The sequence below is a fragment of the Alligator sinensis genome, unplaced genomic scaffold (assembly GCF_000455745.1).
Source record: "Alligator sinensis unplaced genomic scaffold, ASM45574v1 scaffold274_1, whole genome shotgun sequence".
Classification (NCBI taxonomy): Eukaryota; Metazoa; Chordata; order Crocodylia; family Alligatoridae; genus Alligator; species Alligator sinensis.
Genome location: NW_005842124.1, coordinates 1,622,085 through 1,640,403, shown reverse-complemented (window position 1 = coordinate 1,640,403; position 18,319 = coordinate 1,622,085). Strand labels below are relative to the sequence as shown.

Sequence of the window (18,319 nt, the reverse complement as noted above, 5' to 3'; positions counted from 1 at the left end):
CAGCAGGTTGAATTAATTAGTGTTGTCCTAGATGTTGTACAAAAACAAATATTAAGCCAGTCCCTGCTCTAGAAAGTTATAAGCAGGAGAATGGATGGGGAGAGAGATGTTTAGAGACTCAGGGGAAAGCAGCATGTGAATTAACTTTAAAAAATTTAAGCTAATAATTTTTGTCCTACAAAAGACTCCCGTTAGAAATGTCAAGTGTACATCACTGAAACCTGGCAAGTTCAGCAACAACATTTTCTTGTTCATATCAACATAGGAGAGGACTATTCCTTGTCCATCCCGGGGTGGGGGGTATGTACAGGCCCCGCCGGGTGCTGCCAGCTATGCACTTCAGCATCTCGCCACCCCCGCATAGGCTGATATGGCTTAAGGGAGCCTACCCCTACCCTAGCCCTGGAGCAAGATGAGGGCAAGGCAAGGCCCCCCAAAGGGACACTTGCCTGCCTGTACACAAATGTCAGGAACTTGGGGAATAAACAGAAGGAACTTGTCCTCCTGCTTAACACAAATAACTATGATGTCATAGTTATAACGGAGACCTGGTGGGACTCCACCCATGGCTGGGCCACAGGTATGGACAGCTATACCCTGTACAGGAGGGATTGAGTGGACAAAAGGGGCGGAGGTGTAGCTATCTATGTCAAGGAAAGCTACGTGTCCCTGCAATCTGACGTTGGCGCCCACGGTGGATGACTGGAGACCCTCTGGGTTAAAATCATGGGGAACACGGCACAGGGGGCACAATGGTGGGAGTCTACTACAGATCTCCTGCCCAGGATCAAGACCTTGACCAGGAGTTCGCCAGGGAATTGGTGAGGCCGCACAGTCCTGGTGCATGGTTGTCATGGGAGACTTCAACTACCCAGACATCTTGTGGCAAGAGTGCTCAGCTAAATCCGAGAGGTCGCAAAGCTTTCTCTCGTGCGTGGATGAGCTCTGACGCAAGAAGTTGACGGGCTGACGAGAGGCAAAGCACTGCTCGACCTGGTTCTGGCAATGGGAGACGACCTAATCAGTGACCTAATGATCGAAGGGAAGCTGGGTGACTGATCATGAGCTGATCACCTTCACCATCTGCCGTAAAGCTGGCAAGTCAGTCAGCAATACAGAAGTCCTTGATGTCAGGAAAGCTGACTTTGACAAGCTCAGGAGGTTTGTTAAGGAGGCCCTAAAGGGCCACAACCCAAAGGGGAGGGGAGTTCAGGACGAGTGGTTGCTCCTCAAAGGAGCGATCCTGGATGCGCAAGCAAAGTCTAGCCCATCTCCGAGGAAATGCAGCAAAAGGGCACAGCAGCCTCCTTGTCTCTCCAGGGAACTAGCGGACCTCCTGCATCTAAAAAGAAAGACCTAAAAAGGATGGAGGATTGGATCCACTTCCAAGGAGGAATACTCTGCACTGGTCCGGACCTGCAGGGAGTGAACCAGGAAAGCCAAGGCTGCAATGGAACTCCAACTGGCTACAAGTATCATGGATAATAAAAAGTCCTTTTTTAGATATGTGGGGAGCCGGAGAAAAAGCAAGGGCAACATTGGACCCCTCTTAAACCAGATGGGACAACTGACACCCAGGAAAAAGCCAACTTGCTAAATGGGTACTTTGCATCGGTCTTTCACCAGTCCCATGGGACACCCCTGCCCATTACGGGACAGGAAGGCCCGGGTGAGGGAGATTCCTTACCCCCCATCAATGCTGACCTCGTGAAGGAACACCTTGAGAGGCTGGACACCTTCAAGTCAGCCGGCACTGACAGTCTACACCCCAGGGTACTCAAGGAGCTGGCTAGCATCGTAGCTCAGCCCCTGGCATGGATCTTCGAGAACTCCTGGCGCTCTGGTGAAGTGCCCAAAGGTTGGAAGAAGGCCAATGTGGTGCCCATCTTCAAGAAAGGGAGGAAAGTGGATCTGGCAAACTACAGGCCCATCAGCCTGAGCTCTATCCTAGGGAAGGTCTTAGAAAAGATTATCAAAGAGGCCATTCTTAACAGACTGGCTGAAGGCAACATCCTGAGGGATAGCCAGCACGGGTGTGTTGTGGGTAGGTCTTGCTCAACCAATCTCATTTCCTTCTATGACCAGGTGACCTATCGCCTGGAAAAGGGAGAAGAGATTGATGTTGTATATCTTGACTTTAAAAAAAGCCTTTGATCTGTTATCCCATGATCGCCTCTTAGCAAAACTGGCTAACTGCAGTCTCAGCCTCACCACAATTCGCTGGCTGGGGAATTGACTCCGTGGTAGGACCCAGAGGGTGGTGGTGGACCGAAATCAATCATCGTGGTGCCCTGTGACCAGTGGGGTCCCCCAAGGCTCTGTCCTTGGGCCTATGCTATTTAACATCTTCATTAATGATGTGGACATTGGTATCAGAAGTGAACTGGCCAAGTTCGCCTATGACACCAAACTTTGGGGTAAAGCATCCACACCTGAGGACAGGAGGGCGATCCAGGCTGACCTTGACAGACTCAGGAAATGGGCGGATGAGAACCTGCTGGTGTTTAACACTGAAAAATGCAAGGTTCTCCACCTTGGGAAGAAAAACTTGCATCATCCTTATAGGCTCAGCAGTGCTATGCTGGCTAGCACTATGGATAAAAGGGACTTGGGGGTCATGATTGGCCACAAGATGAACATGAGCCTTCAATGTGATACTGCTGCTAGTAAAGCAAGCAAAAGAGTGGCTTGCATCTGCAGATGCTTCTCAAGCAAATCCCAGGAGGTTATTCTCCTGTTGTACTGGGCCTCGGTGAGGCCACAGCTGGAGTACTGTGTCCAGTTTTGGGCTCCACAACTCAAAAAGGATGTGGAGAAGCTTGAGAGGGTGGAGAGGAACGCCACGCGTATGATCAGAGGTCAGGAAAACAGACCTTATGAAGAGGGGCTGAGAGCCATGGGACTCTTCAGCATGGAAAAGCACAGGCTCAGAGGCGATCTGGTGGCCACCTATAAGTTTATCAGGGGTGCTTACCAGGATCTGGGGGAATGTCTGTTCACCAAAGCGGCCCAAAGGATGACAAGGTCGAAAGTTCACAAACTCCTCCGTGACCATTTCAGGCTGGACATAAGGAAGAACTTCTTTACCGTCTGAGCCTCCGAGGTTTGGAATAGATTTTCACCAGAGGTGGTTCAAGTACCTACTTTGAACGCCTTTAAGAGACATCTAGATGTTTATCTTGCTGGGATCCTATGATCCCTGCTGACTTCCTGCCCTGGGGCAGGGGGCTTGACTCGATGATCTTCTGAGGTCCCTTCCAGTCCTAATGGCTATGAAATCAATATGGCGCAGGCCCTGCACACACCTAGGGATGGCTCTGAATATAATGTTTAATGATTGTGGAACTAAACAATAACCTAGTGAATGGCAATCACCAATAACCACTAAAGACGTTTTCACACGTGCTTTGTGGGGTGGGGTAGAAGTGCTTTAATTAGAGCAGCTCCTGGAGCCGCACTCCAAAATGTTGGCAGGGGTGCTTTTATATAAAGCTTGTTCAATGAGCTTTAGTTTAAAGCAATCCGGGGACCATTTTGAAGTGCAGGAACTCTGATACATGAGATGCAGAGGCTGGCTGCAGCAGGATAGTTACTGCTCTCCAGCAGACTTGATTAATTGATCAATGGAGTCTGCTGCAGTACGCTATACAGGCTCGTATACAGGCACCCTAAAAGTTCATTGTCATAACCAGGGATCCAGGTTTTCTATTGGCTGTGGAAAACTGGGTTTTCCTCTTTAAAGGGGAAACTGTGGGTTTCCTCTTACAAGCTGGCAGCCTTCTAGCCTGCAAGGAGCTGTTTGGGGCTGGCAGAAACAGGAGGGCAATTGGAAGCAGTTGGTGCCACATGCACATATATGCACATGGCCAGCATATAGCCAGGCAGGGTGGTGGGAACAGCCCTGGCAACTGGATATAGCTAAGTCTAGGGGGCTGGAGTTGGAGGGCCAGGGCTTGGGGACTGCCCAGGGGGCTCTGAAGCAGGCATAGTGTGTGTATGTGGCAGGGGTGTGTAGAGGGGAGGGGGGGGAGGGTGGGTGCCTGCCAAACTGGAGGAAGGTGTCCAAGTGCCGGGGCTGTGCTCTGTGCTGCTGATGAGCCTGGTTCTGTGATGTTGCCAGTGGGGTATGCTCAGAGACACTTGCCTCTCCAGTGGGGGAAAGAGGCAGGTGCCATACTCTCAGGAGTTGGGCAGGGTGGCTGGGAGATGCTGCCCAGGGAGGGGGCCGGAGTGGCACAGCCCCCCCCGCAGACTTCTGTGTGCACAGTGGGGTGCGAGGCTGCAGCTGAGCTGGACCACCTCTGGGCAGGAACTGCCTCCATAGCCCAGCAGGCAGAACTTGTCATGGGAGGGAGTGCCACAGTGCTGTGGCTGCCAAGCTGAGGTGCCCCCTACCTACCCAACAGCAGTGGAGGGCACAACTCTGCACCACTGCTGCCATACCTCAGTTTGGCGGCCATGGCACTCCTTCCCATGCCAGGTCCTGCCCACTGGACTGCTGAAGCAGCTCCTGCTTGGAGCTGCCCTGGCTTGGCTGCAGGCAGCTCCAAGCAGCCCAGCCTCTGGCTTCTTTACTATTCATTCCATCTAGGAAGAGTACACACCATCTGCAGAGACTTCCTCAGCTTGGCGAAGGGTTTTTAAACCCGAAAGCTTGCTAAAAATTTTTTTCCAACTATTTAACGTGGTCTAATAAAAGATATCAGATTCACCCAAAGAACCTGATAAACATTGTCAAAATTCCCAGTGTCAAAAACTGGGATGAGAGCCTTTCATGCTGTAGCTCTGATAACAGGTAACCTTGCTGCAAGATCACCTTCTTGCCGATGCTGAGAGGGGGTTTGAATCTGTTAAGCTGTCTGACTTCTCAGCAGAGTGAAGTGACAAGTGCACCACAGGACAGATATTTGCTTCCAGTCCTCTTGAAGCTGAGCTGCCACTGCACCTTGCAGTTCCTGAATAAAATGAATGGGGAGCACAGGGAAATTTATACCCTTCTGGGAGCAAGGGACCAGGCTAGAACCCAGGACAAGTTCCTTTTCATAGTTGTATCCAGCTCACCGGGCCACACACCCATTAGTTCATTTACATCTTCCAGGTCCCGCATATCTCTCTCTAATGGCTTCCAGGGATCAGCTGTAAAAAGTAAAATACAATAAAAATAAAAGCTGGAGAAGGGGCTGGATAATACCTAACCTGTGATCTAGTAATTAGCAGACTCTGTTAGAAACCCAGAGGAACTTAAATCCCAACTCCCTTCTGGATGATCCCAAATCCCTTTTGGATGCTTATCTTGCTGAGGTGATCTGACACCAGTTGACTTCCTGGGGAGGAAGATTTCATAGACATTAGGGCCTTGTGAGATTATTGGGTCCAGCCCCCTGCCCAAAGGACACCTTGGGCTGGGGGCTGGACCCAATGATCTCACAAGGCCCTAATGTCTACGAAATCTATGATGGGGGTGGGGATCTAAAACCTGGGTCTTCCACTTCCTGTGCAAATACCCTAATCACTCGGCTATTGCAGCTAAAATATGGGATGTCTCTGTCTCTGTCTCTCTCTCTCTCTCTCTCTCTCTCTCTGCGATGTAACACCTGCTAATCCTGGGCTTTTGACCAATAGAATTTTGTGTCTTACACTTGCTCAGTGTACATGTGTACAGAACCACTGTGTAGGATTGAAAACTGTGTGTAAGTGCCACAATTGTCAATTATGTGCCTTGAAAACTGCTATTTAGGTGTGTAGAGTGAAATAGGATTCTGCCTATAGATGCCTAGTAGGTGGAATAAGACCTGCCCTTATGATACTTCTCCAGAATACCTTCAGGCCCCATCTCAGAATGAGTTCCAAACAGGGAGAGCTGTACCTGTACAGAGCCTATTTCAGGATTGAGATGTGTTTTGTGTTACTCAAGCACTTTTTTGTGGGGAAGTGTTACAACAACATTTTTTTTGAGAAATGGAAACATTTTCCACCCCACTGGAAAAATAGGTCTTGTTATGTAAACTTATTTAAGGCCTGGTCCAGTGCTCACTGTAGCAGATGGGAGTCCTGCCACTGACTTCACTGGGTAGCACCCTTCATGGTATACTTTGAATATTGAACAACTTGGTGTTCAGTCAGCGTACATTGATCTTAAGTACAAGCATTTACAGAAGTCAAAGGAGGAAGTATTGCTTATGTCTAACAATTATCAGTTGGTCTCTCTCTATTAAGTTAGTTCAGTAAAGTGAGAAAAGCTTAAAAATTAAGTAAAATGCGGGAGAAAACGCAAAATAGTTTAGAAATGGAAAAGACTCTGTTCTTGGTTTATCAAAGATTTATTTCTTTTCATGTGATAAACATCCTTGAAGCAGTATCTCTCAAAGGCAGTGGGACTTTTAAGTTGTAGGCCAAGCTGAAGGAAACCATTTTATAGAGACCTGGACATAGCAGTAAAATGTTTCCAAGCCCGAGGAGGAAGTATTTTTGCTGTCCTAGTATGTTATGATATTTGGTGGAAAAACATTAAGATCTGTGATTTCCCCTTGTTAGAACCACTTTTAAAGACTGCTTTTCCAATTCTGAAAGTAAGCTGAAATCAATATGAAATGAAACCTGAAAGCCAGTAGGAGCTTAGTTATTCCAGCTAGAACAGGACCAGGCTTTATGTTTATTTATAAATGTTTATTCATTTAATATGCTCTCTTTTCAGCTCTGTCTGTTCACCAGCTTGCTGCCCAGGGGGAAATGTTGTATTTGGCTACACGCATTGAACAAGGTGAGCGTCTGAGGAACTTTTAACTTTCTTTTTTGTGTGGAGGATTTATAACCTTGTAAAAGTATGTTATATTCGCTAGCAGGCATCTACTGCATAGAAAATTCACACCCTAGTCTGTCACAAACTGCATTCTCTCCTGATGTCTATTCTTTCTGGATCCATGGTACATTTCAAGCAGTGTGTTCTACCATCATTATAGCTTTGATGTAAAAAAAAAAAAAAAAAAGAAAAAAACCCCCCAAAAACCAAACATTAGTGTTCATGAGAGTTGCCTCTATCAAAGACTTAAAAACCTTAGAGGAGGAGTAATCTACAGAAGCAAGATGGATGAGAACCTGCACATCTCAGTTTGGATGATCAAAGCACAGGGTGGATACAAATAAATTCTTTAAAAAAAAAAAAAATCTGTTTTTTATTTAAATCAGATTTTTTAATTTAATCATTTTTAGTTTTTTTTAAGATGCCTTTTAAAAAAGCAAACGTATATAAAGATAGTTTTAATTTAAGATATGTTAAAGCTCAAATATATCATCATGAAATAGGTATTATAACTTCTAATTATATACTCTTTGAGACAATCTATTCAATTCATGTGACCTTTTAGAAAAGTTTTATAAATAGGTTACAACAGGCTATTGACTACATTAGGGGCCCAATCTTATGGGATTCCCAGAGTCTCCTCTAGTGATTAGTAAAGATTAAAGAAAACTACTCTACCCAGTGGGACTCAGTGCTCAGTGTAGAACAGGGGTGTCCAACCTTTTTGAACATGGGGCTGGATCATGAACTTTTTATCACCCAGTGGGCCGGTGACCCATATTCAAAGACCTCACAGGAAACGGTATCACATCACCCCCCTGAAACAAAAGTACAGTATTTACTTTTGTATCCCGTCACAGCACCTTGGACCTCAGAAAACAGCTTGGAGGGCCGCACGTTGGACAAGCCTGGTCTAGAAGATCCCATTAAGCATCTCTGTGATGCTTAGTTTCAGTTCTCAAACTGTGGATTTGTATCTCCAGAGATAACATCCTTGTTAACAGCAGTATAGAGAGAGAACAGACCTGACTACATGCCCATCAGCTCTCTTGTCTCTCTGCAATTTTGTGTACACAGTCAAGCCCTTACCTTTCTCTAAAAGTGCAGTTTCAAGAAGTTAAATGAATAAAGGATATCAACAAGAATATACTTTTTGTAGAAAACAATGATTAAATTGAGGCTTCCTGACCAATGATTTAAATATATTTGATATAAATTAAATCCGCCCTGTCAAAGCATTTGTGTTTATTTCATTTTTAGTTTGAAACAGGCTCCCACTCAAATAAATGTCTTTGTAATTCTAATGTGCCTGTTTTACATGTGCAGCAATCAGTTGTACTTTCAGTCAGCTTCTCACTGGCTAGTATTCCAAATCCATGAAGAGTATGCAACGGTTATTACAATATCCTGAAAAATCACCAAACTAACAGATAGCTTCTAATCAACTGTGCATCCCTTCTTCTAACTAATCACAGAGATTTGAGAATGGCTGGCTGGCTCAACACAATATGAGCTGGGTTCAGTTTCTCTGATCTGAATCTGACTCACATGGGTAGCTATAACCAGCATTGCCAACCATCAAACTAAGCTGTTGTTATACATGAACATACAAGTCTAAAATTTATTTTCGTGGTAGTAAAATGATCAACTGCAAGTAAAGCAAATAAAAAGGAAGGGGAAGACAGAGTAAACAAAATCAGGGAAATCATAGAGCTGAACAATGGTAAAAATTAGGGGTGTACCAGTAGATTTTTGGGGCGGATACAGATGACTGATTTTTAATGAGCCATATCAGCTGATACCAATCTGATTGTCAGTATGCAGGTCCAGCTGCTAAGTCTGTTGTGGGGGACGAGAAGGGGTGTGGCATGGGGGCAAATTGAGGCCCCTGTGGGGAGGGAGGGCCAGGGCCAGTGCAGCCGGGGCGGAGCAAAGGGGGAGCTGCAAACGGGTCATTGGGTGGGAGGGGGCAGCTCAGGCTGCTGCACGCACCCTGGGAGGGCATAGAGGGTGTGCACCACCAGATTTGCAAGTGGGGTGAGGGCAGGCTGCCGCTGTGGGCTGGGACTGCGCCAGGCTCTTCCCGGCTGGGGCTGGGCCAGACTGCACTTGGGGCGGGCAGCAATGTTCCCTCTAAGCTGTGCACGTGCACATGCACAGTCACGCACAATAAAAAAATCATGCCACAAAACAGCGGGGAACCCATGTGGACCTACCTGCCAGCTGCTGCATGGGTGGGGGGGAACCAATTGCAGGGTGGACTGAAGCAGCACATGCCGAAAGGGGGAGGCAGGATCAGTTTGGGAACAGACTGAAGTGGCGCGCTCATGGACCACTACATTTTAGAGGGAACATTGGCGGTCAGCAGTGGTGCTGGTGCTGGGAGGGGGGCTACAGGGGCGTTGGCAGCCACCCCAATATTCACCGAAGCCCCTCATCCCAGCACCACCCCCGCCCACCCCAAGCGTAGCTCAGCCCTGCCCCACCCAGGAAGAGTCGGTGCAGCCCTGGTCCCAGCCTGCAGCAGCAGCTGCCCTCGCCCCGCACGCAGATCTGGGGGCACACACTCCTCATGCCCTGCCAGGGTGCATGCAGCAGCAGGAGCCAACCCCCCCATCTCCCCGGACAAGACTCTCGCAGCTTTGTCCTGTGACCCGCCTTGGCTGTGCAGCACCTGTCCCTGCCTCAGCCCTACTCCCTCCCTCGCCATGAGGGCCTTGATCTGCACCCCCCCCACACCCCTTCACTCACAGACTTACCAGACAGACCTGGCTGCTCTCCACGCTGCTGGGCTGTGCTCCTGGCCACCTGCCTGCTGTGCCGCGGCTGCACATTTATCAGCCACACTAATCGGCCACATCAGCCAAAAAAAGCCAAGGGCCGATACTGTCAATTTTCCTTATATTGGTGCTGATCTAATATGGGACCAGTGTATCGGTACACCTCTGGTAAAAATGATGCACCTAAAAACTACAAGCACTATAACACCATTTTTTTTTTTTAAAACAGCAAACAGACAGCCAATAGGAACAGGTTAGTCCCACTCATCTCATCTTACCAACCACAAAAAATGCTCCTTTTCACCCATTTGTCATCTCTAGGACATCTCTGCCCTTAACCCTTTCCCCCCCAAAAAAACCTTTCAGCTCCATGAATTTGCAGACCTTTTATGCTATTCAGGTGGCTCTAAAAAGTTATTTATTCAAAAGATCAGAATGTCTTGCTGTCTTAGGATAGCATACTTTTAAATTGTGTAGTACATTATCACACATGCAAAATTAACTTTTCTATTACTTTTTAAGCAGTGAATCCTTACTTCCAAATGTACTCATAGTCCACATTATGTACAAAAGACCTGCAGATTTTCACTAGAGAAATAAAGCTTTATTTGTAAGAAGGCAAAAAGCACCACAGACTATCAGGTTTAATTTCTTTTATTCTCTGTATAGATTAGTGAATTAATGAGATTTTCTGTGTAGATGTCAAACCAAAGTAATCTTAAAGTAGATTTACAATCCCAGCTAGTCATAATGAAAATGATGATACAACCCATATTCTGGTGGCACAAACAGTGCAGTGGTAAAGAAGGTAATTGAACTATATGCTTTCCTTTAAGCAGAAAATGTAATCAACCATAAGGATGAAGAAGGATTTACCCCCCTGATGTGGGCTGCAGCTCATGGGCAGATAGCAGTTGTAGAATTTCTGCTTCAAAACGTAAGGAGAAAATACTGTTTCTCTCAAAGTTCTTCATCTACTTTTTAGTTCTTTTTATGTTGATGTTTACAAATGTCGCTTCATTTGTAAAAGTCTCAATATTAATTATTCTGAGCAAGGGAAATAAAAGGGACATTTTCTGAGTGGGGTTGAAAGCACAATTAACACTGTTTTTTTAATTTCAGGGTGCAGACCCTCAAATTCTGGGGAAGGGGCGAGAGAGTGCCCTGTCATTGGCCTGTAGTAAGGGGTACACGGATATTGTCAAAATGCTGCTTGATTGTGGAGTTGATGTGAATGAGTATGACTGGGTAAGTATCTGACTAGAGTTCGCATGCTATGACCTTAGTGTGCCTCTGTCAGGAAATTCGCTCCAAGATTTAGAGCTATGGTAACTTTTCAGAAATACCTTATATTTCTGAGTTTGCTTTGTGTGTGGATAAACAATCAACAGGAGGATTGTGCTGTGCAGGACTGAGAAAGTTTGTCCAGGCCTCTGTGACAAACCACTTGATGGGAAGGGTAGTGAAAGCTCATTGTAGGCCTTCATAGTAAATTGTGGAAGTATTGAGGAAAACCAGGTGAGCTTAATCCTGCTCTCACTTATTGGCTATGAATCTTTGCAGGGTCAAAGACTATTTGTCTTAGGACCCTAGGGCTTAAAATAGGGGGTTGCTTGTTCTTTCCAAAGCTGGCTAGTATGTTCACTATCTGTAATTTTAGCTACAGAAAACTGTTCTTTATAGTAAACAGGAGCAGAACTTGAGAGAGGCACCTGGCCCCAGGTGCCACCTTGGAAGGAGCACCAGAATGGTGCTCCCACCCCCGCAGAGCATGGAATTCAGCAACAAAAGCTGTTGCAGCAATAGCCAGGTGCACAGACACTGCACTACTACCCTAGGAGCAAGCAAGAACTGGGCCATGCAGACTGAGGACTGTCTCCAAGTCATGGAATAGATAAAACTAACAGCATATTCTGCATTAGTAGAAGCATTGCTAGCAGATCGAGGGAAGTAATTATACCCCTCTATTCTGCACTGCTGAGACCACATCTGAGTACTGTGTCCAGTTTTGGCGCCCCCATTACAGAAAGTAGAGGTGCACTGATACGATAGTCGGATCGGCACCAATTTTTAAAAAATTGGAGTGGGCAGTGGCAGCTGTGGGGGGACTACAGTGAATTTTGAGGTGGCTGTAGCCCCCTTCCCAGCTCCAGTGCTGCCCCCCCTGAGTACAGCCCAACCCACCCCCTCCCCCCCACTGGGAAAAGCCCGGCACAGCCCCAGCCTGCAATTGCAGCCTGCCCCACCCTACACAGATCTGGGGGGGAACAGGCCCCGCCCCATGTCCCAGATGAGCCATGGCTCCATCCTGCGCTTCGCTTCCTCCAGCTGGGCAGCGCCTGCCCCAGCCCCTGCCCTAGCCCCAATGCTTCACCGCAGGGGCCTTGATCTGCCCCCTGTGCCCCTTCCTTCCACCACAACAGACTTACCAGCTGGACGAAGCTCTTCAGGCTACATATCTGAAATCTGATCGGTATAAGCCAATATGCCTCCTTAAAAATCGTCTGTCAGTATCAGCTCCCAAAATCTCTGTTGGTGCACCCCGAATAGAAAGGATGTGGACAAGTTGGAGGGCGTCCAGTGGAGGACAACAAAAATTGTTTGGGGGCTGGGCACATGACTTCTGAGGAGAGGCTGAGGGAACTTGGCTTATTTAGTCTGCAGAAGAGAAGACTGGGGGGATTTGATAGCAGCCTACTGTTAAGTGATGAAATGGGATTCATGACTACTGTATAAAGGATTGACAGCTTGTTTGATGAATGACAGAACAAGTATTCGCTGTTAAATGACCCCAAAGTAAAGCAAAGTCCAGTATTTAGCTGTAAGAGTGATAGTATCTCACCAATACAAGCAAAAGAGGCATTCTCAGTCTTGTCAGCTTCAAGGCATGGATCTGTCACCAGAAGTTCAGCTGGGCACTATAGCAGTTCTTGTCAAAATTATTTCTCATTCTTGAAGCACACCTTGTTAGCCGTTTCATTCTTCTTTTATACCCTTTAGCTCAGCATCTTCAAAGCATTCTTGTAGTTGTGTAAATCAAAAGAATCCCAAGCAGTAATTAAAAGGAAAATCCTGTTAATCAAACTGTTTATTACTGGTTATCAGAAAGTCCCAATTTTGATTGAATTACCTTCCTCAGTAACAAAAGGTTATCAATTTCTACTAAGTTGGAACATATCAAGAAATTGATTAACAACCAGGAAAAACACAGGATTTTTGAGGAGTCATCCTTGGAAGATCAAGGGAACCACTGAGGCAAAACAAGAGTAAATCAGAACCAGATGCCTATCAAAGCCTGTATGGAGAATGTCTCTTCCTACACATAAACATGAGTTAATTGCAAATAAATATTTACTATACTAATTAATCAAGGATAGATATTTCACAGTTACATACCAGACAAATAGGGTCCTGCTTAAAATCATCATAAATATAGTAAGATAAGCTGAAAGTGATAACTCTTTATTTCTTTTTAGAGGGTCCAGCTGCAAACTTACATCCTCTTGCATTATTCAGTTGTCATCAATATTTTGTATTTTAACTTTTGTGAGTAGGCCCAGCTCAGCTTGAATTTCATAGTCATCACCTTCAGCTACCTGAAGGGTGATTCCAAAGGATGGAGCTAGACTGTTCTTAGTGGTGGTAGGTGACAGAACAAGGAACAATGGTCTACGGTTGCAAAAAGCAGGGTTTAGGTTGGATATTGTGAAGAACTCTCTCACTAGGAGGGTAGTGAAGCACTGGAAAGGGTTTCTTAGAGAGGTGGTGGAGTCTCCATCCTTGGAGGTTTTTAAGATCTGGCTTGACAAAGCCCTGGCTGGAATTATCTAGTTGGGGTTGGTCCTGCTTTGAGCAGGGGGTTGGATTAGGTGACCTCCTGAGGTCCCTTCCAACCCTAATTTTCTATGATTCTAAGACCCCCTCCCAAACCCACATGCTGGATCCAGCACCCACTCTGGCCAATCTGGGACTGAATGGACAAACACAGCATCTACTCCAGGACCTGTACCACATATAGCACCCACCCTAGACCAGCTGGAGCAGGTGTCACATGCAGCTTATTGCCTGGACTGGCCAGAACAGGCACTGCAGGGGATGGAACCAGCATGTGAGGGTGGTCTTGGTCTGGCCGTGCACAGTGTAGCTCTGTAGGTCAAATCCTTGACACCCCAGTCTAAACTAACAACACATTCACTTAACTAAGTTTTCCCTTTTTAATATAAATGTCAGTTACTCAGTTATAAATATTAACATGATTTCATGCGGTTGTTAAACTTGCATTTTACCATAAGGATTCCTTTAGAAAAGAACAACTAAAATGTACAGATAGTTATTAGAATGTATTTGAGGTTCCAAATGGTCATGTTTGAAAAAGGTTTTTAAGACTGAACAATAGCACCAAGTCTAGAACAGGGGCCTGGCTACTAGTCCATACAGTGGTGGTATCATGAAAGAAGTCTTGTGTAGGAAGTAGCTCCTGCATCTTCATCCATGACCTTTTGGCTACTGTCCAAAAGATTGATATACTTAAAACAATCTGAAAGTTGTTCTGAGTTATGCTGTGGCACTGGCCAGGCACACAGCCAGCTCAGGATTAGGAAAGCACCACCTACATGGCTTATTATTAGGGACCACTGTAATTCAGGCTCCAGCAGGCTCGCCAGAGCCAATTTCAGGTACTTGAGTGGGGCTGCTCTCCCACACCTCCGATTAGCTGAGGGAGCCCACCATGGGGCTGATTATCATTAAACATCAGCATACAGGCTGTTCTTCAGCTGTTTTAAGAAAGTAAAGCTCACCATTTATTAAACAACAACTTAAAGTCAAGTTTACCACTTACAATTCGTAATGAAACCATAATAAACAAACTTTATTAAACAACTTTTATTGAGTGCTAACTTTTATGGAATGCCAACCCTCAGGCAAAATCCACTGCTGCAAAATCCATGTTAACGATTGAAAGCAAGCATGGAGCAGCCATGCTCCCAAAACAAAGCAGGGCCAGGGACAGCCATGCTAGGTGGGGAGGGGGGAAAAGCCCCTGCAGTAGGAGCACCCTGTACCCCATGCCTGGCTGTGGGAGCAGGCACCAAGCATGCCTATGCCCACAGCCCCTAGGGCAGGGAGTACTCGCCTGCTCTGCTCTGGCAGAGCTTTTAAACTCCCGGCCAAAATGGGGAATTGAACAACCTGATCGGCTGAGCCCTGGTGGCCTGTACTAGGCTGCCCCTGGAAACGCATGGGACTTCCACAGTGTTCCCAGGGCTCTGCTGCCTTTCTTCTCTGCACTTCAGGTATGGTTTGTATTATTATTATTATTATAATAATATTTTTTTCCTTAAATTTTGTTTTCTCCACCCTCCATCTTCCACGTGGATTCAGGCCATTTCCAGCCAAACTGCAGTTTTCCAGGGCTTTCAGAGAAATGCTAAGTTTCAGGCTCTCTGAGATTCCCCTGAAGTCCAAATTACAGTGGTCCCTATTCTTCATCTGCCATGGAATATTTACAAACACAGATCTTGGTCCTGTTGCCTGAACCATGAGAGGCTTCTTTTCTGTGCAAAAGTTCTTATTTCAGGGGGACTTTTCACAGGAGTCTGCCCACACAAACCACTCTGGGGGTACTTCTATAAAATTCATACAGAACTTGAGTTAGGAAAATGCTGGTGACTTGCATATGATTACTTGTACTCTAGAGTCTCACATATATGCAAGCTACTTTGTATCAGCCAGGGCTCACAATCAACACCTATTCAATTTTTTTTTATAGAGCTGTTCAGTGTTCTTTTACTAAGGACTATGAGACATTTTCCCTCTCTTGCAGAATGGAGGCACACCTCTGCTCTATGCTGTGCATGGAAACCATGTGAAGTGTGTAAAAATCCTATTGGGTAAAGTAACTTTAGGCTATGAAACCCCTAAGTACCTAATTACTGCTTATGTGGTTCTATTAACTGTTGACACAACTTAATTGATTTTCTTCCTGTTTTACATAGAAAATGGCGCCGACCCAACTATTGAGACCGACTCTGGCTACAATTCCATGGATTTAGCTGTTGCTTTGGGCCATCGGAGTGGTGAGTATTTAGGACAACTTCACTTTGATTACTTTTATTGCTGCTTTTTTTCAAAGCAAAGTCGCTATCCCAAATGGCCTTCAGATCACTGAGTCTGTTAGTATGTTGTTTTCTGTTCATTACAGATTAGCTAATAACCTTTACCTTTTCAAATGCACACTGTTGGCTTGACTTGTGCTTTTAGAATCCAATAAAATATTAAGCATAATGCTGTGTTCTATTAGATGCATTTTAAAACATAAATTAGAGAGCCAGACAGATGCTTCCAAGGCCTGGCACTGGGGAGGGAGTTCATGAACCCGGGTCAATAGTGAGAGAATGTCAGCAGTTCTGATCCATGTTTGCAGGCAAATATAATTTGTAGACTTGTGTGGGCCCACATGGGTTTAGCTGTACTGTAGGAAAGAGTTATCCTAGAGGAGGGCTGACAGTGATAATTCCTGTGCTTTCTCCAGGGTTTTGCCAGGGGAGAAGAGTTTTAAAATCTGTCCTGCAGTGCATACGACCCTATCGGCTGAAGCTGCCTTGGAGATCTTTCCCAAATCACTTAGGCTTTCAGCCTGGGTCCGACATTCTTTGAGGGTGGGGTACTCCATTGCTTTAGTTTCCAGGCAAGATCTCCACTGTCACACTAGTGACAATTAACTTGAACTTGAAATGTAGCTCAAGTCAACTTTTATGAATTATTTTAAATAGCATTTCAACTGAAACAATAAACATTTTCTGATACATGGGGACAACTCCTTCACTCCTGCTAGTGTGGTATGGAGAGTAAAAAATGGCTTTCTCCATTGGTTCTTCCTGGTGAAACATGTGAAATCTTTGTTTGTTTAAACCAGTAATTGTCAGTTGGGATGGCAGGGCACCTTTGAAGAGATCCTTTGAAGTGTGCTATAGGAAGTATAATAAAATAAGCAAGATTTGAGGAGATACGGGCAGGCTCAGGCTCTCCCTACCTGGCTGTCCCGCTCCACAGCCCAGCCCCTCAGACACTATAACAAATTTAGTTTTTGAAAAGGGGTGCCACTCAATTCACAGAAGCTATGGAGAGCTGCCTTGAGTCTAAAAAGGTTGAGAACCAGTGGTTTAGATAATGAATTGAATCAAAGAACTGTAAACAGTGCCAGACGTGGCTTTTGCAAGCCTCCAGGCTTGTGGTGGAGTTCATAACTATATGAATGAATTAAATGCAGGTGGTTCAATCTTTGGAGGCTAAACAAGGAAATTGTTGCTGAGCTTCCTACTAAATGTGACTTTTCCCCCTACTCTAGATTCACTCTCTGCTAGTGAGCCAGAATCCCTCATGCCCTACCATAAAATAAGCCACTGACATTTCCAGTAGAGCAGGGGTGTCAGATGTGTGGCCCATGGAGCCATGGCATCAGACCCACTGGGCTCCAGGAGCAGCTGGGAATTCCAGGGCGGTGGAGACTGAATTAACAGGGGTGAGGCCTATCACCAAATTCTGGGATATGGAGCCCTTTTGGGGATGCGCTTTGGTGGTTGGGTGAGCAATGGCTGAATTAACTCCCACAGCTCCCAGACACCTCTCTTGCCATTGCTGCTGCTGCCCGCTGTGCTACAATAGTAGGGTGTGGATCCAGCCCACGAGAAGCCCCACAGTCTGGATCCAGCCGGAGGGAGGGGCAAATAAGTTTGACACCCCTGTAGTAGACCACAAAACTGCCCTTGTCCATACCCCGTCTCTGTATATTGGCCTTCTGTTAGCATATTTATCATGTTAACATAAGAGCACCGTATAATGTCTCATGAACAGTACATTACTTCATATCCCCTACAATAATGTAATGAAAATACATAAGTCGGCATCTGCCAGTAAAATACTACATGGACAGTGACTTAGAAATCATTGGGAACTATTTAACCAGATTTCTCCACTTCAGTTCAACAGGTCATTGAGTCTCATTTATTGAGACTCCTTCAGAGTATCAAGGAGTAACAGCCTGTTACAAATAGAAACATTGTTCTCTTCCTGAAGATTTGGACAGGTTTATAATCCCCATAATCATGTGGTAAACACTTGTTTACTCTTTTAACTTTACCTCAGTCAACGTTTTTGCTGTTTTTAATAAGATTTTAATACATGTTCCTTCATGTATCTCATGGGTGTTCATAAAAGTCTGTGATTGATTTAACCTTTTTTAACTGTATTTTATGTAACTTTAAAAGAAAATGTAAGTTAATATTGTGTTGCATGCAACCCTTCTGGGCAGATGCGTATAATCGTAGAAATGTTGATGTTAAATGTAGTAATTGCATTGTACATAGCATTCCACCTGATCATGTAGTTAATATTATATCCACATACAGAATTTGTTGAGATTTTTTTAGGCGTATTGCCATAAAAGACAAGCTCCTTTACTGTTCACAGTATAAAATCGTGCAAAATGTGGTTGTTTACAGAATATTCTGCAGTAAAAATTAAAACACTTTATCAAATGTCTGCATTTGTCCAATTAAATTTGAAGTGAGGTGTTGGTGGGTTGAATTATTGTTTTAAAAGAGATAATTAGGTATTTATTTAATGCTTTTTGGTAACTTGTTTCCATTTTGATCCTCAGATCTTTGGGGCAAATTCTGTTCTTTGCTTTTGTCAAATCAGGCAATTCGGAGGGAATATTCACCCTAGTTAGGGAATCTCC

General features: G+C 45.2%; 1 protein-coding gene across 6 annotated transcripts in view; it reads left to right on the top strand.

Annotated features, from left to right (window-relative positions):
- The window catches only part of ANKRA2 (ankyrin repeat family A member 2), a 24,251-nt gene extending 6,137 nt beyond the window's left edge, over positions 1-18,114 (top strand). Inside the window, exons 4-10 of one of the 6 annotated variants that reach the window (XM_014520523.2) lie at positions 6,695-6,760; positions 9,809-9,832; positions 10,419-10,516; positions 10,702-10,827; positions 15,404-15,470; positions 15,576-15,656; positions 17,561-18,114. In XM_014520523.2, coding sequence (XP_014376009.1) covers positions 6,695-6,760; positions 9,809-9,832; positions 10,419-10,516; positions 10,702-10,827; positions 15,404-15,470; positions 15,576-15,656; positions 17,561-17,616 — 518 coding nt within the window. In that variant the 3' untranslated portion in view covers positions 17,617-18,114. Of the gene's footprint in view, positions 1-6,694; positions 6,761-9,808; positions 9,833-10,415; positions 10,517-10,701; positions 10,828-15,349; positions 15,471-15,575; positions 15,657-17,560 lie in introns of those variants that run through there. The other 5 variants (XM_025205665.1, XR_003094370.1, XM_006024897.3 and 2 more) reach the window with 5 other exon arrangements.
- Positions 18,115-18,319: the final 205 nt, after the last annotated feature.